Source organism: Telmatherina bonti, assembly GCF_933228915.1.
Source record: "Telmatherina bonti genome assembly, chromosome: 9".
NCBI classification, from domain to species: Eukaryota; Metazoa; Chordata; class Actinopteri; order Atheriniformes; family Telmatherinidae; genus Telmatherina; species Telmatherina bonti.
In genome coordinates this window covers 28,984,644-29,005,902 of record NC_136627.1, presented here as the reverse complement: position 1 = coordinate 29,005,902, position 21,259 = coordinate 28,984,644, and the positions used below count along the sequence as shown (strand labels likewise).

Below are 21,259 nucleotides of genomic sequence, written 5' to 3'. Positions count from 1 at the left end.
AGAGGAGACAGGGGCAACCCAAAACAGTCTGAGAAATGTGACTAAAATACAAAAGTCAGGCTCTCGTTGTGAAGCAGGACTTCTACAGATGCTCCTTTCACAGATTGGATGCTGTCCTCTACCTTCTACACCGTGCCCTTACATACCTGGATGTTGGAGGGTGCATGGTGAGGATGCTGTTCTTTGACTTTTCCAGCGCGTTTAATACCATCCAGCCCAGCCTTCTCCGGGAGAAGCTGAACATCATGGCTGTGGACCCTCACCTCGTGACCTGGATTTCAGACTATCTGACTAATAGGTCACAGTTTGTCCGAGTGGGGGGGGTGTAGGTCCTCAACATTGACCTGCAGTATTGGAGCACCTCAGGGCACGGTGTTGTCGCCCCTCCTCTTCACTCTTTACACCTCTGACTTTCAGTACAACTCAGATACATGCCACATGCAGAAGTTCTCTGATGACACTGCAATTGTGGCATGTATTAGGGAGGGTGAAGAGGGGGAGTACAGGGGCCTGGTGAAGGACTTTGTGGAGTGGTGCCAGCACAACAAGCTCCAGCTTAATACATCAAAGACAAAGGAGCTGGTGCTGGATTTCCGCCGGGCGCCCCCTGCTGTACAGTCCATCAACATCAGTGGATCTGAGGTGGAGGTGGTCTCTAACTACAAATATCTGGGGCTGCAGCTGGATAACAGTCTGAGCTGGGCAGCTAACACAGATGCTGTGTACAAAAAGGCTCAGAGCAGGATGTATTTTTTAAGAAGGCTGGCATCCTTTAGAGTCTATTCAAAGTTACTGTACATGTTCTACCAATCGATTGTATCTAGTGCTCTTTTTTATGCTGTTGTGTGCTGGGGGGGGGGCAACGCTAAAAAGAGGGACACTCAGAGGCTGGACAGGCTCATAAGGAAAGCAGGCTCTGTGGTTGGACTCGGCCTGGACTCTGTGGAAAAGGTGGTGGAGCAGAGGACGCTCTCTAAGATCAGGGCAATCCTCTCCAATCAGAGCCACCCCCTATATCTTGTCTTCTCTCGGCAGAGGAGCTCTGTTAGCTCCAGGTTTCTCTCATTGGGCTGCTCCACTGATAGACTAAAAAACTCTTTCATCCCTCGTGCCATCAGGCTGTATAATGCAGCCACTTCAGGGAGGAGCAGGAGAGACTGATACTAGTCCTGAACTTTGTTTTTTTCAGTGCCTTAACTTGTAGCACCTTAACCTGTAGCACTTTATCTTTTAATGCTGTTGAATTATTTATTTGTCTGGTTTTTTTAAACTTTAAATTTTCTCTTTTGCTGTTTTATGAATGTGAGCAACGGACAACTGCACAATTTCCTTCGGGATTAATAAAGTATTTATCTATCTATCTATCTATCTAAATGGATCTGGGATATCTGTTTTTTTAAGGACTTCTGCTGCATCACATGAACTTGGTTCTGCAAATTGATGTAACTTGAATTATTATTTTCTAGACAGACGTGGAGCATCAATAGCTTAGTATTAATAGCAAACACAACAGTTGAGTTCACTTAATAAAATGTGTATTCTGTTATAGGCAAGAGGGGCATAACCTTTTAGCACACACAGGAGTTCCCTAAAACCTATTTCACCCTGAGTGCAGATTGTACATTCATGTGGTTGCAATTATACTCTTTAAAAACATTCTTGGTTACCAGTTTCAACAAAGACCGTGGCCTTTTGTGGTCTGAGTGCACGAGGGGAGGGTGGGGGGGAGCATGTCTGCCTACTGTTCCCCTGAAGAGCTCCTTTTTTTGTTCTTATCTGAGTAACATCAACATATAGAATCACAGAGGGACAAAGGGTAACCTCATTCTACAAGGCGATCTCCCCTCACGCCTGACCGCAGGTCATTTATGCATTCTGTAATATAAGACATAAGCAAAAACAGAATGGTTCTAACCATTACAGACCACACAGGTAATTGCAAATGTGAACTTAACTGAGATGTCTCTCACTTGACAATTTCCATTAGGTATGGCTGCAGAAGATTTAGGACATGGATAGTTTATATTTCAGTGAGGCGGTTGCAGATTTACAGCTAAATCAGTGCATTGTTTGTGCATCAAGGTTGAAGGGTGGATCTCCTCTAACCCTGAGAGTCAGTGTAAAACCTGAGCCAAGAAGCAGAGATACAGCAGGTAGCTCTCAGCAGCAGCTGCACAGCCCAAGGCCACACATTAAGCCAGCTCACACACAAATGAGGAAAGGCTAATGGCTGTCTTTGTACTCCAGCTACTGCGAGCAGAGGCCGGACATGTCATGAACCCTGTCACTCTAAGTTGAATCAGGTAAAACCCATTAGGTCACGTTGTGGCAACTCTACTAGTTTTTCTTTGCAGCCCTAGTAAACAAGAGTTTCTCAGCCTTTCAAAACAAGACAGGAGTGATTCACAAGATTGCAAAATGCTTAACTCCTCCATATCCAAAGCCTTTTTCTCCACAACTACAACAAAAATACTTTAAGCGTGTGAAAATGTCAGCATGTCCTCGATAAAGGGAGATAATTCCAGTACACTGTCCTATCTCCTGCAGTCAGAGGGGAGTTGCTGAAAGGGGAGTTGTTGGACCTCAGAAGGTGCTTTCTGAAAATGCTCTTCACACCCTGGGAGAACGAGCATGACTGAAGTATGAAAAAGAAATACAAGATGTCATCGTGCGATACTCTCAGTGGGAGCTCACAAGAACTCTGCTGGAAAGTGTTTGTTTCACGTCACTTTAAACGCACCACAAAGAAGTGTGTGGGATGAAGAGGATGTGAGGTATGTTGGCAGCATTTTTTGGAAAAAAAAAAAAACCCAAACAAAGAGCAAGAACAACAACACACTAACACACTGATGTTAATTCAGTTAATTTTGCAATCTGGAAATAAAATAAGGAACTCCAAACTCTACTGGCAAAGCCCAACAGTCTTCAGTGTCAGATTTATTTGTTGCACCAACCTTTCCGTATCCCCGCGTAGCTGCTGGACAGGCCGTTCCTTTTTTTCCGGTGTCGGTACAACCAGATACTGAAGACCATGAGGATGATCCAACAGGCCGCTCCGATGCCGGCGATAAAGGCCGGCTGTTTGACTATGTCAGAGATCTGCTGGGGCAGCGGGTTCTCCGGCTTCAAACTTTCTTCAATTCGCCCAGACGAATCTGAGGGCGAGGAAAGATCAAGATGAGGTTTAGGAATCGTTAAAAATGGCCCCCTTGATAATAAAATAATGGAAAATGGCAAAGTGAGTAAGAAGTGAAACATTCAATGACTGAGATTTAAACAGTGAGACAAAACCCTGAAATAAAAGGTAATGGAGCCGGTTTGCTTCATGCTCAGCAGGGGAATGCCAAACAGTTGTAGAAATGGATGCTTTTTTTTTTTTTTTCTCCTCAATAATTTAAGAGACAAAAGCAACAAAACAGAGCATGTGTACCATAACATCCATGTGGAACTGGATTAAAAAAAAAACCCAAAAAAAACACATGAAGCATCATTCACACTAAGCGGCGGTGGGGTCCTAATCATGCAAACAAATCCACGGAGATCATACTCAAATACAGACACCACAGTAATTAGCAAACTGAGGAACAACTGTGAAAGACAGAGGCGTGAATGCCTTGAAGCCATTTCTACTGTGAAATCCAGCATGCAGATGCTGTCTGTGCAGCTGCTCACAGCAACCTGCTTCCAGTCTGTTTTTCTCATCTGCTTCTCCCTCATGCCCCATACATGAAAGACTTCTCTGACTCGCCCCGCCTTCTGCCATTTTCAAAATTTCTTTATGTTCTTGTTACTTTGTCTTCATCTTTGTTTCTCAAGTCTTTCATGTTGTAGCCGTGCTTTGCTACCATCTTCCAACGCCAGAGGCTAAAATACTTCCACCCAAACAAGCCGGTCTTTACCCTTTCATATGCTTCATATCTTTCTGTCTCAGTCTACGTCTCCATTTGACTGCCTCTCTTCCCATGTCTGTCTTCTCAGTTCGTGGCTCTGTCAGGCCGGTGGAACAGAGCGAACCGATGTGACTAAGCAGCCCACAAGGGACTGTACAGGTATCTAAACTGGGATGACGCATACAAGCTCAGAGTGTGACAAATGCATTTGGGTGAAGCGCTGGTCCCCGAGGCACATTGTTCCACTCCAGTGTTGCAACATGGCAACAATCACCACAGGAACTCTTCAAGTGAGATAAATTGTATCGGTCACAGCGGATGCTTCTTCATGCCCATCTCGGCCCACTCAATCACACATTTAAAACCAGATGGAGCTGTTTTCTCTCTCTGCCTAATCCTGGAAAATGTGTCGGAGGGGAATAAAAAGCTACAAAATATCTCAAAATTATTTGTCCATCTGGATAGAAAGGATGAAAAATGAAGATAAATTACAGCAATCCTGTCTTACTGCTACAGACAACGGTGCAGGCTTCATTGTAGTCTTTGCTGTTTGAAGCCGCACACAGGCAGAAGACTGAGTCCCGACTAAAGTGAAAAAGGGTGCGGCAGGCAGTTCAAAAACACTGGAATTTGATGTGCCTGCGTTGCCCACACTGCCAGCTACTGTAGCGAAAACCTTATCAAGCAGCACAAAAACCGTAAAAGCCCTCCGTCATTCAAACCCATCACACTCCTCATGGCACGTTTGATTATGTGTGTTCAACAGCAATCACCTAAATTACAGCTTTATACCAAGATGTTGATAATGAAAGGGGGAACAGGTAGAGGCTTGCACATGTCTGATACAACAAAGAAAGGAATTAAATTAATGTGTGTTTACTTGGCAGAAGGTCATATTACTGAAAAAGGTCTTTATTTGAGATGGACAAGTTAATGCCATAATTATTTGTCAAGTGATTGGGCTTCATTCAGCTGAAAGGGTTGGCAGAGCACAAAAGTACAGTAGCATATCCATCAGGAAGAAGAGAACTCACCGAGCTTGAAGAAGTTGATTTCACTTTTGACCCCGGGGCCTGCGCTGGTGCTGGCAGCCACCTCCACACTGTAGAGGATCCCAGGAGCCAGACCGGGAATCAGCACGGATAACATTGAGCCATCAACTGTTTTGTTGATGTGGTACCTAGTCTCATTCCCCAAGCACCAAATCTGCCATAACAGAGACAAACATGAAGTGGAAATGAGGTTTTCATGACAACATTGACATTAGTTGTTGCCACCAATCTGCCATTATTACATTTTAGCACACGGGGGGTATTAAGTTACATCTGAAAGGTAGGAAAACTATTTTATAACAGTTCTACAGGCTGCTCTAAACATGGGCAGCAGCTTAAGCCGAGGTAGCCATAACGCGTCTCGGAGCACTCAGAAACCAATGAAAAACAAATGGTGATTGGTAATCAAGCCCGCAACCAAATTTCAACAGAAGCCAAGAGCTGTCACTGCCTGGTGGGGGGGCAGGAGGTCTCAGAGATCAGATCACAAACAGGAGTGTGCATTCACTTCGGAATGAAGCAGGGAGACCACCACATGCTGAAAGACTGACGTTTTACTTGCTTTACTCCACGTCCTCCCACCACTTAACTATGTTAATAAGCTCACATCCTTTGGTGTGTACTACATGAGGCTTTTTCTGGGTCCTGAAATTGCAGTGAGTGACAGTGCCGCTGGGGACGGGGCTCAGTAATGAGTAGGGAGCGCTCTCAAACTGGACTTAAAAACCATGAAATTACTCTGAAGTCTATCAGCAGAAAACATTTACCTGGAAAATTAACAGACTTAACTTTTTCACAGGCTCTGCATCATTTCCCATTCCACCCCTCATCTGTATTCCCCGTGACTCAAAAGGGTTTTCCAATTAAAATACAGGACTTCCACAGCATACTGTATGAGTGGATGATGTAGTCCTAACAGTAGCAATGAAATATGGGCCACCTGGATTACTGTGTCAAGTAATTGGGTGGGTGGTGGGGGGGGCGACTCAGATGTGCTGGAGAAGGAACACATTGGCCAATGACATGAGTGGAATACCAAACATGCTTCTTCTCATTTTTAGTTCTCTTTAAACACATTCTCCTTTTTTCAAATATGTGCTTAATGATTGTCCTGAAGATTAATTAAAATTTATATTTCTGATCAGCTCCTCAGATACACTGTGTTGTTCTTGGTACAATTTTGGTATCTTTGAAAGCTAATTGAATTGATTTTTGATTAGTATCTGAATACGTGTTTGCAAAAATTCCTCCTCTGACATGGTGACATACAAGGCTACATATTTAGTGTTTACAAAAAAAAAAAAAACAACCAAGACCAGTAAGTGATCACTGCTACTGGATAAATAGAGAGAAAACTGGTAAAGTTGCTCAACTCTACTGGAATGCCACAAACTGTATGAATCTGCCTCTTCCACCAGATGGCACTGTTTCCCAACTGTTCCCCCGAGCTCCTCAGCGTTTGACTCTTTATCCTGTTTCTGAGTGTCTGTCAGCACACACAGAAGGTGTAGTGATGTGTGCACAAAGGTACGCCTTAACCAGGGATTTATTACCTTCCCATGTCTGTGCATTGTCTTTTTTTTTTTTTTTCTTTTGTCTGCACTCACGTTTGTCTCTCCTTCATGTTTAACAGAGCACGTGTCACTCACTCACACCTAAAGTAACTACTGGCTCCCTTTTATTTAGTTTTTTTTTGTGTGTGTGTGTGTGTGTGTGTGTGTGTGTGTGTGTGTGTGTGTGTGTGTGTGTTACCTTGTACTCCTGGACCACCCCATTCTGCTCCTCTTCTGGAGGGGGTTGCCAGGAGACGACGATGGCAGTCCCATTGTCCCCACTCTCTGTCACTGTAACCCCACGAGGGGGGGCACTGGGGGCTGGCAGAGATAGACAAAGAAAAAAAAAATGTTCATACATGATACACGCTTTTTTTGTTACTGCATTCAGCGTATCTCAGGCTTCCACAAGCAATTTAGCTGTCAGGATTTATCCTTTATCGCCGCATGAGACTGAGGCTGATGTGAGAACATACAACTGACTAATCATGGAAATTACAATGCTGTTAGCTGCAATCATATACGTGCTTTTGTATGTAAGTAAAAACAAATAACAGTTTGCTTCACAGAGCCAGTGAGTAATGATGGTGGAGTATATGGTAGTGTGTGAATAGCAACCTGTGGTCAAAGAGTAATCAAACCGAAATAATTGTGAACTCAACATAAAAACGCTTTTTCCTTCTTATGGGGGAACAAACATGTTTGGAGCTCCAAAAGCAATTATCAACAAAACTGGGAACAAAGGAAAACCCAGCAGAAAAAAAAAAAAGATCAAAACACTCCTACACACAAACACACACTAGTAAACACATTTCTCCTAACTGTTAGTTACAAATGAAAATTTGCTGTTGGGTTTCAACCAAACCTCAACTGCCACAACCACACCCCACGAAAAATGAGTGAAACACATGCATGCAGTTGCTTTGGATGAGGTTCGATACTCAGACTTGCTTGAATACGGCACATTTGAACAGAACATAATGCAGCCACCGTCCTGCCCCTCACTGCCTCCTGCGAACAGCTGCTGTCTGCTCTCACACATGCAAGCTGTGCATATAAAATTGTGTACACATGAAAACATGTAAGCACGCATGCAAGCCTCAGAGCACCACATCCCCCCACCTTCCTCCAACGTCTTGCCAATTTTGACATCACTGTCTGTTCCCTGGAACTCGTTGAAGAAGGGGCGGACTTTGAATTCGTATGTGACACCCTTTCGAAGCTGCGTCACAACAGCGCTGTCCTCTCCAGGGGTCCGCACCTCGAACACACCCCATTCGCTCTTCTGCTGCCCCTCTGGCGAAGGCCTGTACATTACTTTGTAGCCCTGGATGTACTGCGACTGCTGCTCCACCTGAAAAATGGCACAAAGATGCAGTCAGCTTGATTTTATTATTATTTACAGTGGGAAATGATGCAGCAAAGAAACATACCGGAGCATCGCTGGACAAAAATGGATTTGTCTGACCGATATAGCAGGCACTAGATGGAATGGGGTGCTAACCCATCACATTGCCCATCTGTTTATTCATCCACATTTACATCTCTTCTTTTGACTGTGTTTCTATGCGCCATTTGGAGCAGCAGTGATTTGTGCAAACCGCACTATGAGGTCATTGGCCAAAGGTTCCTCCAAGTCTGGAGCTGGTTAAATAGGGCCCAGACTCCCAGAACAGTCTGTCTCATCCCGTCCTGCTCTCATCTGACTGCTGAAGTCAGGAAATAAAGAGGGGGGGGGGGTGTTGATTTTCACTTAACGTACCAGAAAACCGACAGTACAATAAAATAAATTCCATCTGATGGAGCGAATAGCACATAAATGCAAAGAGAAGGGATTTGTTTGTTTCATTGAGGGATAATTAATGTTGCTTTGTGATTTACCTTGGTGCAAGAAAAGAATAACTACTAACCAACATGCTAATATCCCTATGAGTCCCAGTGGAAGGCAAGCTGTGCTGGCTTGTAAAGATTTTAGTGATTTCTTTATCCCTTCTCAGTAAAATATGCTGCCAGCTCAGGTGGTCTTCATTAGCCAGAAAACTGTAATCCTTTACCACAGCACAAAGGAAAATCTAAAACCAAGAAACTCCACATTGGGGATAAATTTAACACCACAAAACGAGGAAACCGTGCCACTTAACTACACTGTCAGCCTCCGTCATGTCATGTGTTTTACTGGTACATTCCAGTAAGACACAGTAACTGGCCAGTAATGTTTTAAATCAGTCTTGACATGTCAGTATCCTTTTCACGTTTCCTCAGCCCCATTCATCACTCACTGTGGCACTTCATAATGCCTGGGAATGAAGGGGGTGGCCTTCTGTCAAAAGGCAAAGCTGAGATTGTTTTTACCCTTCAGTGACTCATCCTACAGACTAATATCTACTATGGGATGTTTAGCTCCGTGATCTATAGTACTGTCTTAGAAAGACGCACCAACCAGGTTGGTTACAGACAGACATTAGTATCCCGTATTCAGCACAGAAACACCACAGGGTAGCTCCCAGTTGCACTTCTTCTGCGCCCACCTTTTCCTTTTAACATCTGTAAGGCATTTCCACTTAAGAGCATAAGTTGGCCGTCTCCTCCTTCTCAGTAGTATTGTTTTAACAGTCGTCAAGTGTTTTCAATCTAGGAGGGCACAGGCTGGCACGCCACACACTGCCAAACAGTACAACTTGGCCCTTTGCAGAAGGTTGGCCATTGTAGTCTAATTCTAAAGGCGGTTTATTGTGGAAAAAGCTGCTGATTTTTCCTCTTTCTTGCGTGTCGACCAGTTCAGGCTCATACCAGATAGACATAAAGAGGAATTGGGCTGATTTTCAGGATCCTTTTTGCAGAGTTAATCTCCTGCATACTAAGATGGTGGTAAATTAGCATTGCTAAGCAGTGACCAGAACAACACCATCCCAATCGTTACCAGGCTTTAGATTATCCAAAAATAGAGATAATAGCACATGCCTGGAGAAAACCATACTTACCGTCCACTGCACCCTGACAGATGAGGAGGAAAGAACGGTGGGGTTATGTAGGTGGATGACCACTTCTCCCAGCTCCCTTTGGACCTGACGATGGTCCACACCTGGACTAGTTGGAGGAATATCTGCGTACAAGGCCACAGAGATTTTAAAATGCACTAAAAGAGCTTCTACGGTGTATATAACTCAGACATGTTAGAATGCACCTCTAACCTTGTGTTTTCACAGCATCAGTGATAGGACTGGGATCACTTAGTCCATAGGCATTAGCCGCTCGCACCAAGAAGAGGTAGACTGCACTGGGCTTCAGGCCCTTCAGTACAAATGACTCAGTTTTCACATGCTCTGCCAAGGTCTGCCAGCTGCTCCCCGAAGCATGACTGTAGACACGCAGCAGGAAGAATTCAAATTTAAGCCATATAATTATTAGATTACTGATGGTCAATTGTGTAAGCTTTACCTAAAGGCCTCTATGATGTAGGAAGTGGGTGTAGCTCCGGCGTTAAGGTTGGGTTTCCAGGAGAGTGTGATGGAGGTACGGGAAACATCTGTGACTTCAGGTTTGGAGGGGGCACTAGGGATCAGGTTTGGGTCAGTAGGTCTGTTTGGCTGGACTGGGGCTCCAAATTCTAAGTGTACAATAGAGAGAATGTGAAAGTATGGTGGAAATGTGACAGACATCCCTTAAAGCGTCTCCTACGTAATCAAAAAGAAAAATAATCCCATTGATGGACATAAATGTCACTGCTGGATACAGTATTGGGTTTGCTTTACCTTGGACCTCTAAGGAGGCTTTCCATGAGGCCTCTCCACTGGGTGTGGAGGCAATGCAGGTGTAGGTGCCAGTGTCACTGAGCTGGAGGAGGGGAGGAGCGGATATTTGGTTAGATGGAAATTATTTAAATGTGTCCTATTGTTTTCTGAACTGGTAGTAGACTCTCCATCCCCCTCACTCTCACAGTCGCTCGCCAACCAGCCGCTCTGCTTATTGTTATTTGGATGGAGTCTGTTTCAGACACCTGTCATTGCCTGATAATCTCACCATCATCAGTTTTAGAACAGAAACTGGGTAAAAGCAGCGCCAGGAGCCAAATTGTAAACCATTCCTAGTCAAATGGAAAAGATACTCGCAGCCTCATACACCAGTTGGAGACCATTTCTATCTTTGCCATGTACAGTAAAAACAGATGTGGCGACAATTATCACAAAAGAGATTTAAATGATGTGAATTAGATTTAAATCTGCATTACACAGTAGATCCTGACTGGGTAATAAACATATGTCATTTTGATTTCATCCCAAGTACAGAGGCTTATGAGAAACTTAGTCAAAGTACTTTCTCACAAACTAACACCTGGAACTGGATTTAGACCAAAGCTAATAATAGTTGAGAAGTTTCTCGAGGATTTCTGCTTGGTCGACGTGTAATAAGCCAAACACATGCAGAAGCCTGTTGGCAAAGTTGATGCTGCATTTTTTAAAAGTCTGCTTTGTCAACTGAAGAAAAAGCCTTTGTGTAAGAAAAATAATTCTGTTGTGCTTTGTTCATAATGCATAGTATGCTGAGGGCTACTACGCTGATGTATGAGCTAAATAAAAAACAGTAAAAGAAGAGCTGTTTGAATAATGGAAACGGGGCTTGCCAACAACCCCCAAGGTGTGTATTTTTTTTGGCCTGGTAGGAAGGAAATCTATTAAAACCTGATAACAATAACACTCACAAAACCATAGTAAGAAATAAATTACCCCACGCATCAAAACCCTCTTCATTAAAATGTAGTCTGGAAGAAGTGACAAGTCCATTAATGTAAAGTGCCTGCAGAGTTTTTTCTCCTTCAGAACGAGAGCAGATCTGATGCGTCGCCTCCTGCCTGCCTCTCACCGGCAGCCCAATCACTGCAATCTTGTCACCACAAGACATGCCAGCATTCGTCACAACTCCGCAAACTGACGTGAACTCTGACCCCGTGACGCCTTCATCTGGGAGACACGTCAGCACCCCCTGCTTGTCTCTGCCCAAGAGTATTCAGCATCACGCACATGAAACCCGGTGTGAATGTTGACTGATGGCAGCTACAGACTGTTCAACTTCACAGACTCCATTTCAAATCCGGGACAACTGAGTGACAGCCCACCGAGGCCTGGTGGCTGGCAGGAACACATGCTTTATTTATCAACCAGCAGGGGTTTGCCAAACACATTACTGGTGTGATACGGACAAATCTGAAGTCTGTTTGAGTGGATTTAGACATTTAAAGTTGTCAAATACAGAAGTCAGAACAGAAAACAGCATAGAATATATGCCATGTTGAAATGAGTTTCATTTCTACAAGTTTATAAATGACCAAAGGCTAGAGGGCATCACAGGTAACTGCACAATACATTTAGTTCATATATGTCAGCATATTTGCACTTCCCATCGGGTGTCTTACCTTTGCATAACGAATCTGCAGTGCACCTGTGTCCAGCTGTTTGACCCTGGAATCATGTGTGGACACCAAAACGCCATCCTTCCTCCACAGGATGGTGGGGGTGGGGTTACCAGATGTCACACAGTTGAGGACCACAGTACCATCCACAGCCACCGTCTGATTGGTCGGGCCCTGTCGTATAACCGGTGGCGGGCGGTCTGACACAACTGTGGAAAGGAAGCAGAATGGTCAATTATGTGGAGAGGTGGAAGCTGCAACTCTGGTGTGCCTGGGAGAGAGGAAACTGGAATTCAGACAATTATGTCCAGCTGGGAGAAAACACACAAAAGGTATGGAATGGTGAAAATTGGACAAACTGTCTGCAACAATGTAAGAACTTAAAAACTGCAAGGACAAGAATTAAATCCAATTTTAAAGAACTGGAAACTATTTCTAATCATTCAGCAGCAGGAGTTGATCTTTGCCAAATATAAAGGCCGTAATTAAAATGGAACTGCCTCTCGCTGCGGATCTACCAGACGTCCAGCACTATGCATTTGAATGTTTGCAGCCAACATTTCAGGGACCCTTCCCCCAGTCATAAAAAAACAAGAGAAACAACAAATGCAAGACAAAAGAATGAGGTTTAAACAAATTCATACAGCCAGAACAGGCAACGCTATCAGCACAAGGATGATGAAACTCCTCCCCGCCTCAGTCTGTAAGAACCAAAGACAAACAAAGGCATGAAGGAAAAAACATGTATTTGACAGAAATATTGTCATGCAGAAAGAAACAACTGGAGCATGTGACAGGAGGAAATGATGTAAGAGGGACTTTAATTAAGTAAACCAATAACATTTTTCCATTTTGTTTAGTCTCCTCTGTGTGATTCGTCATGCTCCAACTATAGGTTGTCTTCCTTTTCTGATCATTATCATTATTCATAACACTATAGATGACCACTTCTGTCAGCTCTACTGATTTACTAGCAAATTGCATTCAGTGGAGAGAAGTCAAATTAATATCCAACGCAGTGTAAAGGCAACTTATAATGATGTATGCATGTGTGCATAGATCTTCAGAACAGCGTTGCGGTGCAATCTGTGGTCTGCTTTGTCTCCGCTTTTGTGCAGGCGATGGTGCAATTACTAAAATATTGTCAGCATGACCTGTTATTACCAGATCTGCCTGCAGAGAAGTGGTGGCCTCAGAGCGGTCTGCTCACTTTAATAACTGTTATTATTATCCAGAGAGCTCGACAGAATGAGAGAGAGAGAGAAGAGGAGGGAGAGGTGGAGCATACCGTTGGAGGCCGTAAATGAAGAAGGACATTTGGTAAATGAAGGGATGAATCTAGGTGTGTCATAGACAAAGTAAAAGCTGCACAGATAACTGTGGGAATGGTGGAAGTGAAGCATGGATGGTCCACGAGGCCGACAGGGATTGGCTAGGAAGGTAATTAGAGAACCCAGTCCAGACCTCACCACATGGCCATCGTCTTCCAACGGTAGACAGCAGCAAGCCAACCGTGGAATACAGAAGGATATGTTTGCCAGTGTGAAGCTGGAGAAGCCAAACAGTGAGCCACGGTCTGGGTGCACAGGCACCAGAGAGTCTCTACCCCTGACAGGAACACATCGAACAGGCCAGACCAAACCTCACAAACCTCAATACGGATATTAATATGCTTTCGAGCACAGCCACAAAATTACAGACGAACAGCATTATACTCACAAGCCAAAGATTATCTGAAATTCCTAAATCACTCCACTCATCTATCTGAGACTTTGTGGCATGCAGAAAGCATATTCTTTTAAAAGAAAAAAGGTAGCCTACCATCAGTGACCTCCAGCAGAGCCTTGGTGATCACACTGCCTGCAATGTTGAGTGCCTGGCAGCTATAATATCCCATGTCTGAGCGTTCAGCATCAGTGATAGTCAGATCCCCAGTCTGAGACACAGAAAACCGGCTGGATGGTTGAGGAGGTTGGTAGGAAAACAGCAGGTTCTATTAAGGGCAAAAACAAAGCAAATCTTTGATTAGAAAAGTTACATAGAGCATCTTCAGCTTAAAGTTTGTGAAACTCTTATTGGAAAATTGATGGATGTGCGAGGAATATATTGGTCCAAAATTTCCAATGTAGAGTGTGATGAAACAAGTTGAGATGTAGTCACTGAAAGCAATAACTTTTTATCATTGTACTCCATATATGGGGGCAATGTCACCCGAGATTAAACACCAGGTAAAGGTGAGAAGAAATTCTGTCTTTGGCATGCTTGGAATCAGTTTGCTGGCATATTTGGCAAAATTCATGAAAAGTGTTTTAAAACGATACCCTGAATTATGTTTGTGTCATTTACCTGACTACCTTCCCGCTGCCAGAAAATGGCCGGTTGTGGATTTCCAGTGGCTTCGCACTGGAATGTCACAGTTCTGCCAACTCCAACCAACTGGTTCCTTGGTCTTACCACAAATGCTGGGGGCACTGCAGAACAACCGGGAGAGTGGTCAGCCACTGAATACACACCATGACACACCACAACAGACATCAAACCCTTACAGTCATCATTGGTTTTGGATATTTGAATGAACGACAAAGGACGTTTGGCAAAGGTACTTAAACATTCAAATTACCTTTCTACTTTCTGTTTTTTCCCTTTTAATTTGACTCTCTGTCAAAACTTTGCATGGTATGTGCACATCAGATTAACTTGTATAGTGATAAAATTCAAAATGCAAGCATATTATAGATGTAATGAATAGAAAAAAAACAAGGGTTATTCCCCTATCCCTCATTTGCATTGGCAAGGGCATGGACCATTAAAATTTACATGGAAATGGGGAATAAATCTGAGCCATCTGTCCAATGCTGACATCTCCAGTAGCGCAGTCCCCAACCAGAATGCAGTATCCATGCATTTTAATGACAAATCCCACCTCAGATAAAGAGTGGCGATACAGCCTAATGTCAGCTCGATGGTGGCACTGGTCTGTATGAAAATACTGGACCTAAATGTAGAGGTCGAGTAGCAAGCCAGTTGTCCTATTCAGTTTAAAATCACTCTAAATTTCTCTGCAAACATGCTTCCCTTTCTAAACAAAAGCTGTGTGACACATGGAAAAAGGCAATCTGAAAACTGTCACTTGGAATACAACTACAATTTATCCATGAATAAGATGAGTCTTTGTGGATGCATAAAAGGAGAAAATAATAAAATGAAATGATGCAGTTTTACCTTGGAGGCCCAAGATGAACTTTTTTATTTACTTTTTTTTTTACCCATTAATATCCTTTGTCACTGTTGCCCATGACAACAGAAACATGAGTGTTGATTGTAGGGTGGATAGGTGATGAGAGGAGGATGGAAGGGGGTTGTGACAGCTTCCTGTCTCTGTCAGGGCGGTGAATAGGTGACGGATGACATTTCAACTTACCAGACACGACTAAAAAAAGAAACAAAACACAACAACAAAGAAACCAGGGATGAATAAATAAATAATAAACAGCAAGACAAAAAAAAAGAAGAGAGATAAGTAAAACATCAGTGTGATGTCCATGGTTGCAAAAAATCATGTTATTATCATCCTGCAAATAAAAGCCTCATCATGTTTCATCCTTGACACAAACATCAGGGACTGCGTCATATCAGCGGATAAGAATAATCACTGAGGTTTATAAGAATGGCATTCATGCATATTCATAAGAAAATACTGAACGTTACTGTCGTTGAATGCTCAAGGACAGGAAAAAATGCTCCATTAAATGACATAACATTTTGCAAAAGGGCACATGGACAGTGACATGAAACACACATATACAGGGACACAACAGATGTTTATTGCACAGCACCTTCATGCCTTGTTTTTCCCTTGCTGTCCAGGTGTTGTGTGAAGGTGAACATCCCAGCACCCTAATGAGGTATTTAGGCAGAAGAGGCAGCTCGTGCACAGTCTCTCAAACATAGCTTTGCATGTCTAAGCTTTGTCCATAAAAACACAAGGTGAATGTTAACTGTCACTCTGCAGTCATAAATCTCCCCCAGCCAATCACTCACCTTATCTAATCTGTCTGCTTCAGCGGCTCCCTCGGAAACATAAACGCTGTCAGTCAGAATAATGACCAACCCCCCCTCTCTTCCCCTGCCTATGGCTGGCCTTTAAAATGCAGATAAGACGCACATCAAACACTCCAAACACAAGTCGCTTATGACTATCTGTAAGCGAGAAGCTCCAAATACACGATCATGAGACACCCACGGATACACAACCCTTCCTATAACACTTCCACACATTCATTCATGTGTGTCTAAGCCTTTAATTGAGAGACCTTACCTCTCCCATGCTGATGTGATCACAGCTGTAGACCTGGAGGGAGAGCTGAATCTTATATGTGACCTAGCTACTTGATTGTGGGCTTCTATCAATAAACTGATCATACTGGCCAAGAAGAACACACTGAGCCTTTTGGCCTCTGCATCAACAGGAGGCAGAACTTCTATGGTGGACAACAGCAGAGATATTAATGAGGATAGGGAGGGTGATGGACTGAGTGGTCCGGCCATAAACACAAGAAGAGACACTGAAAGTCCCATCTGTCATTGAGATTCTGCATGAACTAAAAATATGGCTTCCTAGTATTTAAAGCGTGGGCATGTGGGAAGTAACATGTTAGAAAAAAAAAAAGATTGCAGTTGATGCTAAAATTGTGTCATGCAAGATGCTAAACTTCACAGACAGCCAGGCACAAAGTCTCTCCTCTCAACCGTTAAGATCACAAAACAGAAATGAGCGTTTTTGTTGTTCTAAAAACTTATCTGAGCAGCAGATTTGTCCATGGGATTTGGAAAGACACCTGAGGGTTAGTCACTCTTTGCATTTAAATATTTAAACCAGTTTCTTTTTTTTTTTTCTCCAAATAAACCCAGCATTCAGACCTGTGACACAGAAAACATGGCAATTCTAGAGTAATGATGAAGTAAACAGAAGGAAAACAGCTTCCTACATCAGAATGACTACTTTGTTCATAAGGTAAATAAAGTATGAAGATTTACCTTCAAAATTTCCCTTTTTAGGATTTAAAAAAATTTTTTTTATGATGATCTGTAAATGACCAAAACATTTTATGAATAATGCTGTAAAGGTAATAAAAAAATGAATGTGTTTGATTAAAGTTAATGTAAAAATTAATAGTGTAAGAAAATTAAATGTCTATATGGATAATATGTAACTTCATAATATTAAAGAATAATTAGACATTATATCTACATTTGTTTCTGATAATTGTAGTAACATGACAACCATAGGTACCAAATTAATAAATAAGAAAAAAAAATATTTAAACCACTTTTAAAAGAGTATATCTGTGAAGGTATATCTCTGATGTATATAGTATAACCTGTACAAAACATTGGGTCTTTATGTGGCTGCCAACCAAATCTTGGTGTTTATCACCAACGTAACAGCACAGACTGCTGACGAGAAAGTTGCTCTCATTCACTCTGTTTTGGCACCACTTCCAAGCCTCCTTCCAGACCATTTCCATGGGTTATTAGTAACACCGCTCTGGGGACTATAATTCTATTCCAAAGTTTTCTCCACATAAATTAGAATTCACAACAAACTTAACAAGTTGAGAGAAAAAAGTTAATTTTACTTATGTCCCATGTAGTTTGAAACGATGCAATTATATAACTAGGAAGTTATGCTAAATATTAGTTAACCACACCACACATGGATAATTATTGCATTCCCAGGATAACAGATTTACAAATGCACACCTTCATTAAAAGCTGAAAAGCCTGTCTCTGCTTCACTCATGTGGCTTAGATTAACAGTTTTACAATGAAACTACGGTACAAATATGGCTGGTGACTTGGCCAATTATGTGTTTATTCAATCAATCATGAGAGTATTTCCCATGACATATTTATAAGTCCAGAGGAGGTGTAGCAGGCTGACAAACATGCATGTTAAACAGTAATTCACTGATTAGGTCAGTAAATGAGAGCAGGGCCCAGTGAAAGAAAAATAGCCCAAGGCGCCACTTCCACAGAGTTGCCATTGTTCACTGACAATCTGACCGTGGAAGGTGTGAAACACTGTCCACAGAGGACAAGATCTGTCTCATAAACTGTCCAGCTCTGACTGCTCTGAAGCGTGATATGCTGAATATTATGTAGATGGCTGTATTTCTTAAACAGCTTTTGCATTAAAAGGATAAAGAGATTACATAACAACAGAGATGCTTAAACAGCAAATCTCCTTTTTTAAATATTCGATTTAATTTTGTTGTTCTTTCCGAAACTTTGGAATATCTGTACTAATTCCTCTCCAGCCTAGAATGCTGGCTTAATCATAATGTGGTGTAGTTCTCTGCCAGCAGTTCTTCACCACTGAATTATTTAATTCAGCGGCTCGGTTGTTCTTATTCAGAGGCTAAGCAAGCCTGCCTAACTTTCAGTTTTGATACAGGCTGACAGAAATGCCCAAAACCGACAGACTAACAATACCCCCCACCACCCCCACCCCAAATACTACAACGACATCTCACTACTATCCTGATTCTTCTACTTTGGCCCATTTAGACCTACAATTGCCCAGCTTTTCTTTCCATTCCTGTGCCTGCCTCTGTAATTAGAAGCATGTCATTTCCGAGCGTGGGACTGTGGCTTGCTTGTCTTTAATTAGGTGAACTACTCAGTACCCACAGCCTCGACGGCCTCTCTGAATCCTGGACTGGATGAAACACACAGATCTGGAAAGTAGATGGAAATGGTTCAAGAAACTCTCAAAGCTCAGAGGTTCAGGAATCACTCAGCAACTTATTTAACTAACTTGATTTCTTTCTATTTTGCAACTTATGTTGCTCTTTGTTTTTTTCTTTTTAACTCCTACAAGATTAAGGGCTTGAAAGCCATCATATATGAAGAGCGCGTCAGAGCCTTGCTTTTTCATGCAGGCGGTGGGGAATTGGCTGCAGGTTTAGACATTTAATTTCCACTGAGGACACGGGAGGTCTTTGCATCTCAAATATGATTTTAAGTCAGGAGAACAGCTTATTGAGCCATACATCAATTCTGTTCTCTTTCATTAGCTAAGCTTTCATTCGGGAGAGAGGGAGAGAATGAAAAAAAGCAATAAGAGGAGTAGATATATTGATGGGTGTATTGGCAGGTGACCCTAATCTTAGACCTCAAACCAATCAAATGATGGCTGCCCTGCAGAGAAAAGCAAGAAATAATTGTTAAGGGTGGCCATGTGAGGATGAAGTATCTGTGTTTGCATGTGAGAGGGTTGGCAGAAGAATAGAGTTGCCTTGTCTCTTTAAATTTCTGCTCTGCACACTGCTGGTGGTGACATTAATATGACTGACCTCACCACAGAAATCCTCCCCCTCCCAATCCTCTTCAGCAACATTGCCCCCAGCCCCAATTCCCAACCCGTTCTGCATCAGTGGTGAGCCACCTCCAACACCAACATGCTCGGTAAACCTCCATCCAGTCCCCATCCTTTATGCTCTAAGCTTCCTCCCCCTCCCCTCTTGTCTCACCCGACTCCCGACATTCCTATTAGTTTGGCGTTAAATGGCCTCTGTGTTCCTCTGATTCTCAGGAGAGTTTTGGGGTGATCCCACCCCCCAGTTTCCCTGAATGGTTTCTTTCTGAATGTTCACACTCTGTGACCAGCTGCTTTATATTCCAACTGTGTTAATAAGAGGTCCAATGGAGAAGGCCACTGGAGACATACAGATATTCCACAAATAGTACTGTAAGTCCTAAAACATGAAGGAGGACCCTCTGGAGAAATGCCACTTGGCAAATGAAATCAATTGTTGTTCAAGTCCCTCGTGCACAACTCTGTAGTTGTTATAGATTTTTGAATTTCTTTTTATTAGAAATCAATCAGCTAATTGAGAGAGAAGAGTTTAAAGTGATGACCATATTGTAGCAAAGCTGCTGGCTATTATTGCACTGAGGCAGGATAAATTGCATTTGAATAAAGGTGTAAAAAAAATACCCCAAACGGGAATGAATTTAGAGCAGCTGTTCAAGGGACCATGAATAATAGAACTGTCCAGCAGCAGAGTGGGAAACTCAGACTGGTAGCGGTGCTCTTGCTTACCGTGGACGGTGAGCGTAGCTGATGCCTCTGCTTTGCCCACCATGTTCTCTGCCATGCAGGTATAGGAGCCCACGTCAGCTGAGGTCAGACGACGGATCTTCAGGGTGTGGTCTTCGCGGATCTCAAATCTGGATTAAAACAAGTTCTCATGTGTCAAATGTTGACAGAGCTCAAAAAACAGGTGAAGTTGCAGACAAAAGTGAGCTTTGGATCAAACAAAGAGGAAGGTGAGGGAGAGAGGTATTGTTTGATGAAAGGAGAACAGGTTATGAGTCATACCTTCCTTTAGGCAGATCACCATCGTCTTTCCTCCAGCGAACAGTGGGAACTGGGTCGCCACGGGCCTCGCACCTAAACTCTACGCTTTGGTCCACTAAAACCACCTGGCTGCCTGGACGCCGTACAAAGCTGGGACGTTCTGCACAAGTTAAAACCACACAGGTTGAACGTCACAAAGCAGAAAAACTATTATCAAATCAAATCACAGATACTTTATTCATTCCTGGGGGAAAATATTGTATCTGTAGATTTGATTCATTGTAAATCTAACTTTAGTCTGATATAGTTTAAAGAGGACACTACTGGTGAAAAGTGCTATTCTTTCTTTATGTCACAAAAAAAAAAAAAAAACAAAAAAAAAAAAAAACACCCAAATTAATTATTTTGCAAAAAGTTGCAAACATTTCTAGGAAATAAATAAAGTTTTGGATAACTTAAAGTCAAGAGTTAAAAACCATTGGTTTATTTTCTGGCCGTATGAGTCATGGTTGTTACATATAGAGAAAGTGACCAAAATTAACAAACATTAAGCTACTATTTTTTTTTTTTTGCTACCATTTGGTGTGTGTGTGTGTGTGTGTATATATATATATATATATATATATATACATACACACACACACACACACACACACACACACACCAAGTATTTTGGTTCACTGCTCGAATTTGTCTGGCAATTTATTGTTATTTTTATTTATTATCTTCAAGTCAGTTTATTTAAAAATTTAATTAAAAAGCAAAGTCATATTTTGCTATTACAATTTAGCTAACTTTCTATTATTTATCATTACCTTTTTCAGTATCTGAACAGTGACAATTGTGAATTTTGCCTTTTCTTTCATTTGCGTTTATAAATACATGAGGACAACTGTTAATATATATATTACATTTGTCAAATACCATCATAGTATTATTATTATAACTAGTAGTATTAATTATTAATACAGATAATAAAACAAATAATAATA

General features: G+C 42.3%; 1 protein-coding gene across 1 annotated transcript in view; it reads right to left on the bottom strand.

Moving 5' to 3' along the window:
• robo1 (roundabout, axon guidance receptor, homolog 1) overlaps window positions 1–21,259 on the bottom strand; it is a 125,951-nt gene that overhangs the window by 17,458 nt on the left and 87,234 nt on the right. Inside the window, exons 5-17 of the mRNA XM_079246683.1 lie at window positions 20,289–20,427; window positions 20,010–20,137; window positions 14,249–14,403; window positions 13,724–13,895; window positions 11,906–12,111; window positions 10,248–10,329; window positions 9,934–10,102; window positions 9,687–9,853; window positions 9,477–9,598; window positions 7,618–7,849; window positions 6,695–6,816; window positions 4,925–5,096; window positions 2,955–3,155 (exon numbers count right to left, since the gene is read on the bottom strand). Of these exons, the coding sequence (XP_079102809.1) occupies window positions 2,955–3,155; window positions 4,925–5,096; window positions 6,695–6,816; window positions 7,618–7,849; window positions 9,477–9,598; window positions 9,687–9,853; window positions 9,934–10,102; window positions 10,248–10,329; window positions 11,906–12,111; window positions 13,724–13,895; window positions 14,249–14,403; window positions 20,010–20,137; window positions 20,289–20,427 (2,067 nt within the window). The remainder of the gene's footprint in view (window positions 1–2,954; window positions 3,156–4,924; window positions 5,097–6,694; window positions 6,817–7,617; window positions 7,850–9,476; window positions 9,599–9,686; window positions 9,854–9,933; window positions 10,103–10,247; window positions 10,330–11,905; window positions 12,112–13,723; window positions 13,896–14,248; window positions 14,404–20,009; window positions 20,138–20,288; window positions 20,428–21,259) is intronic.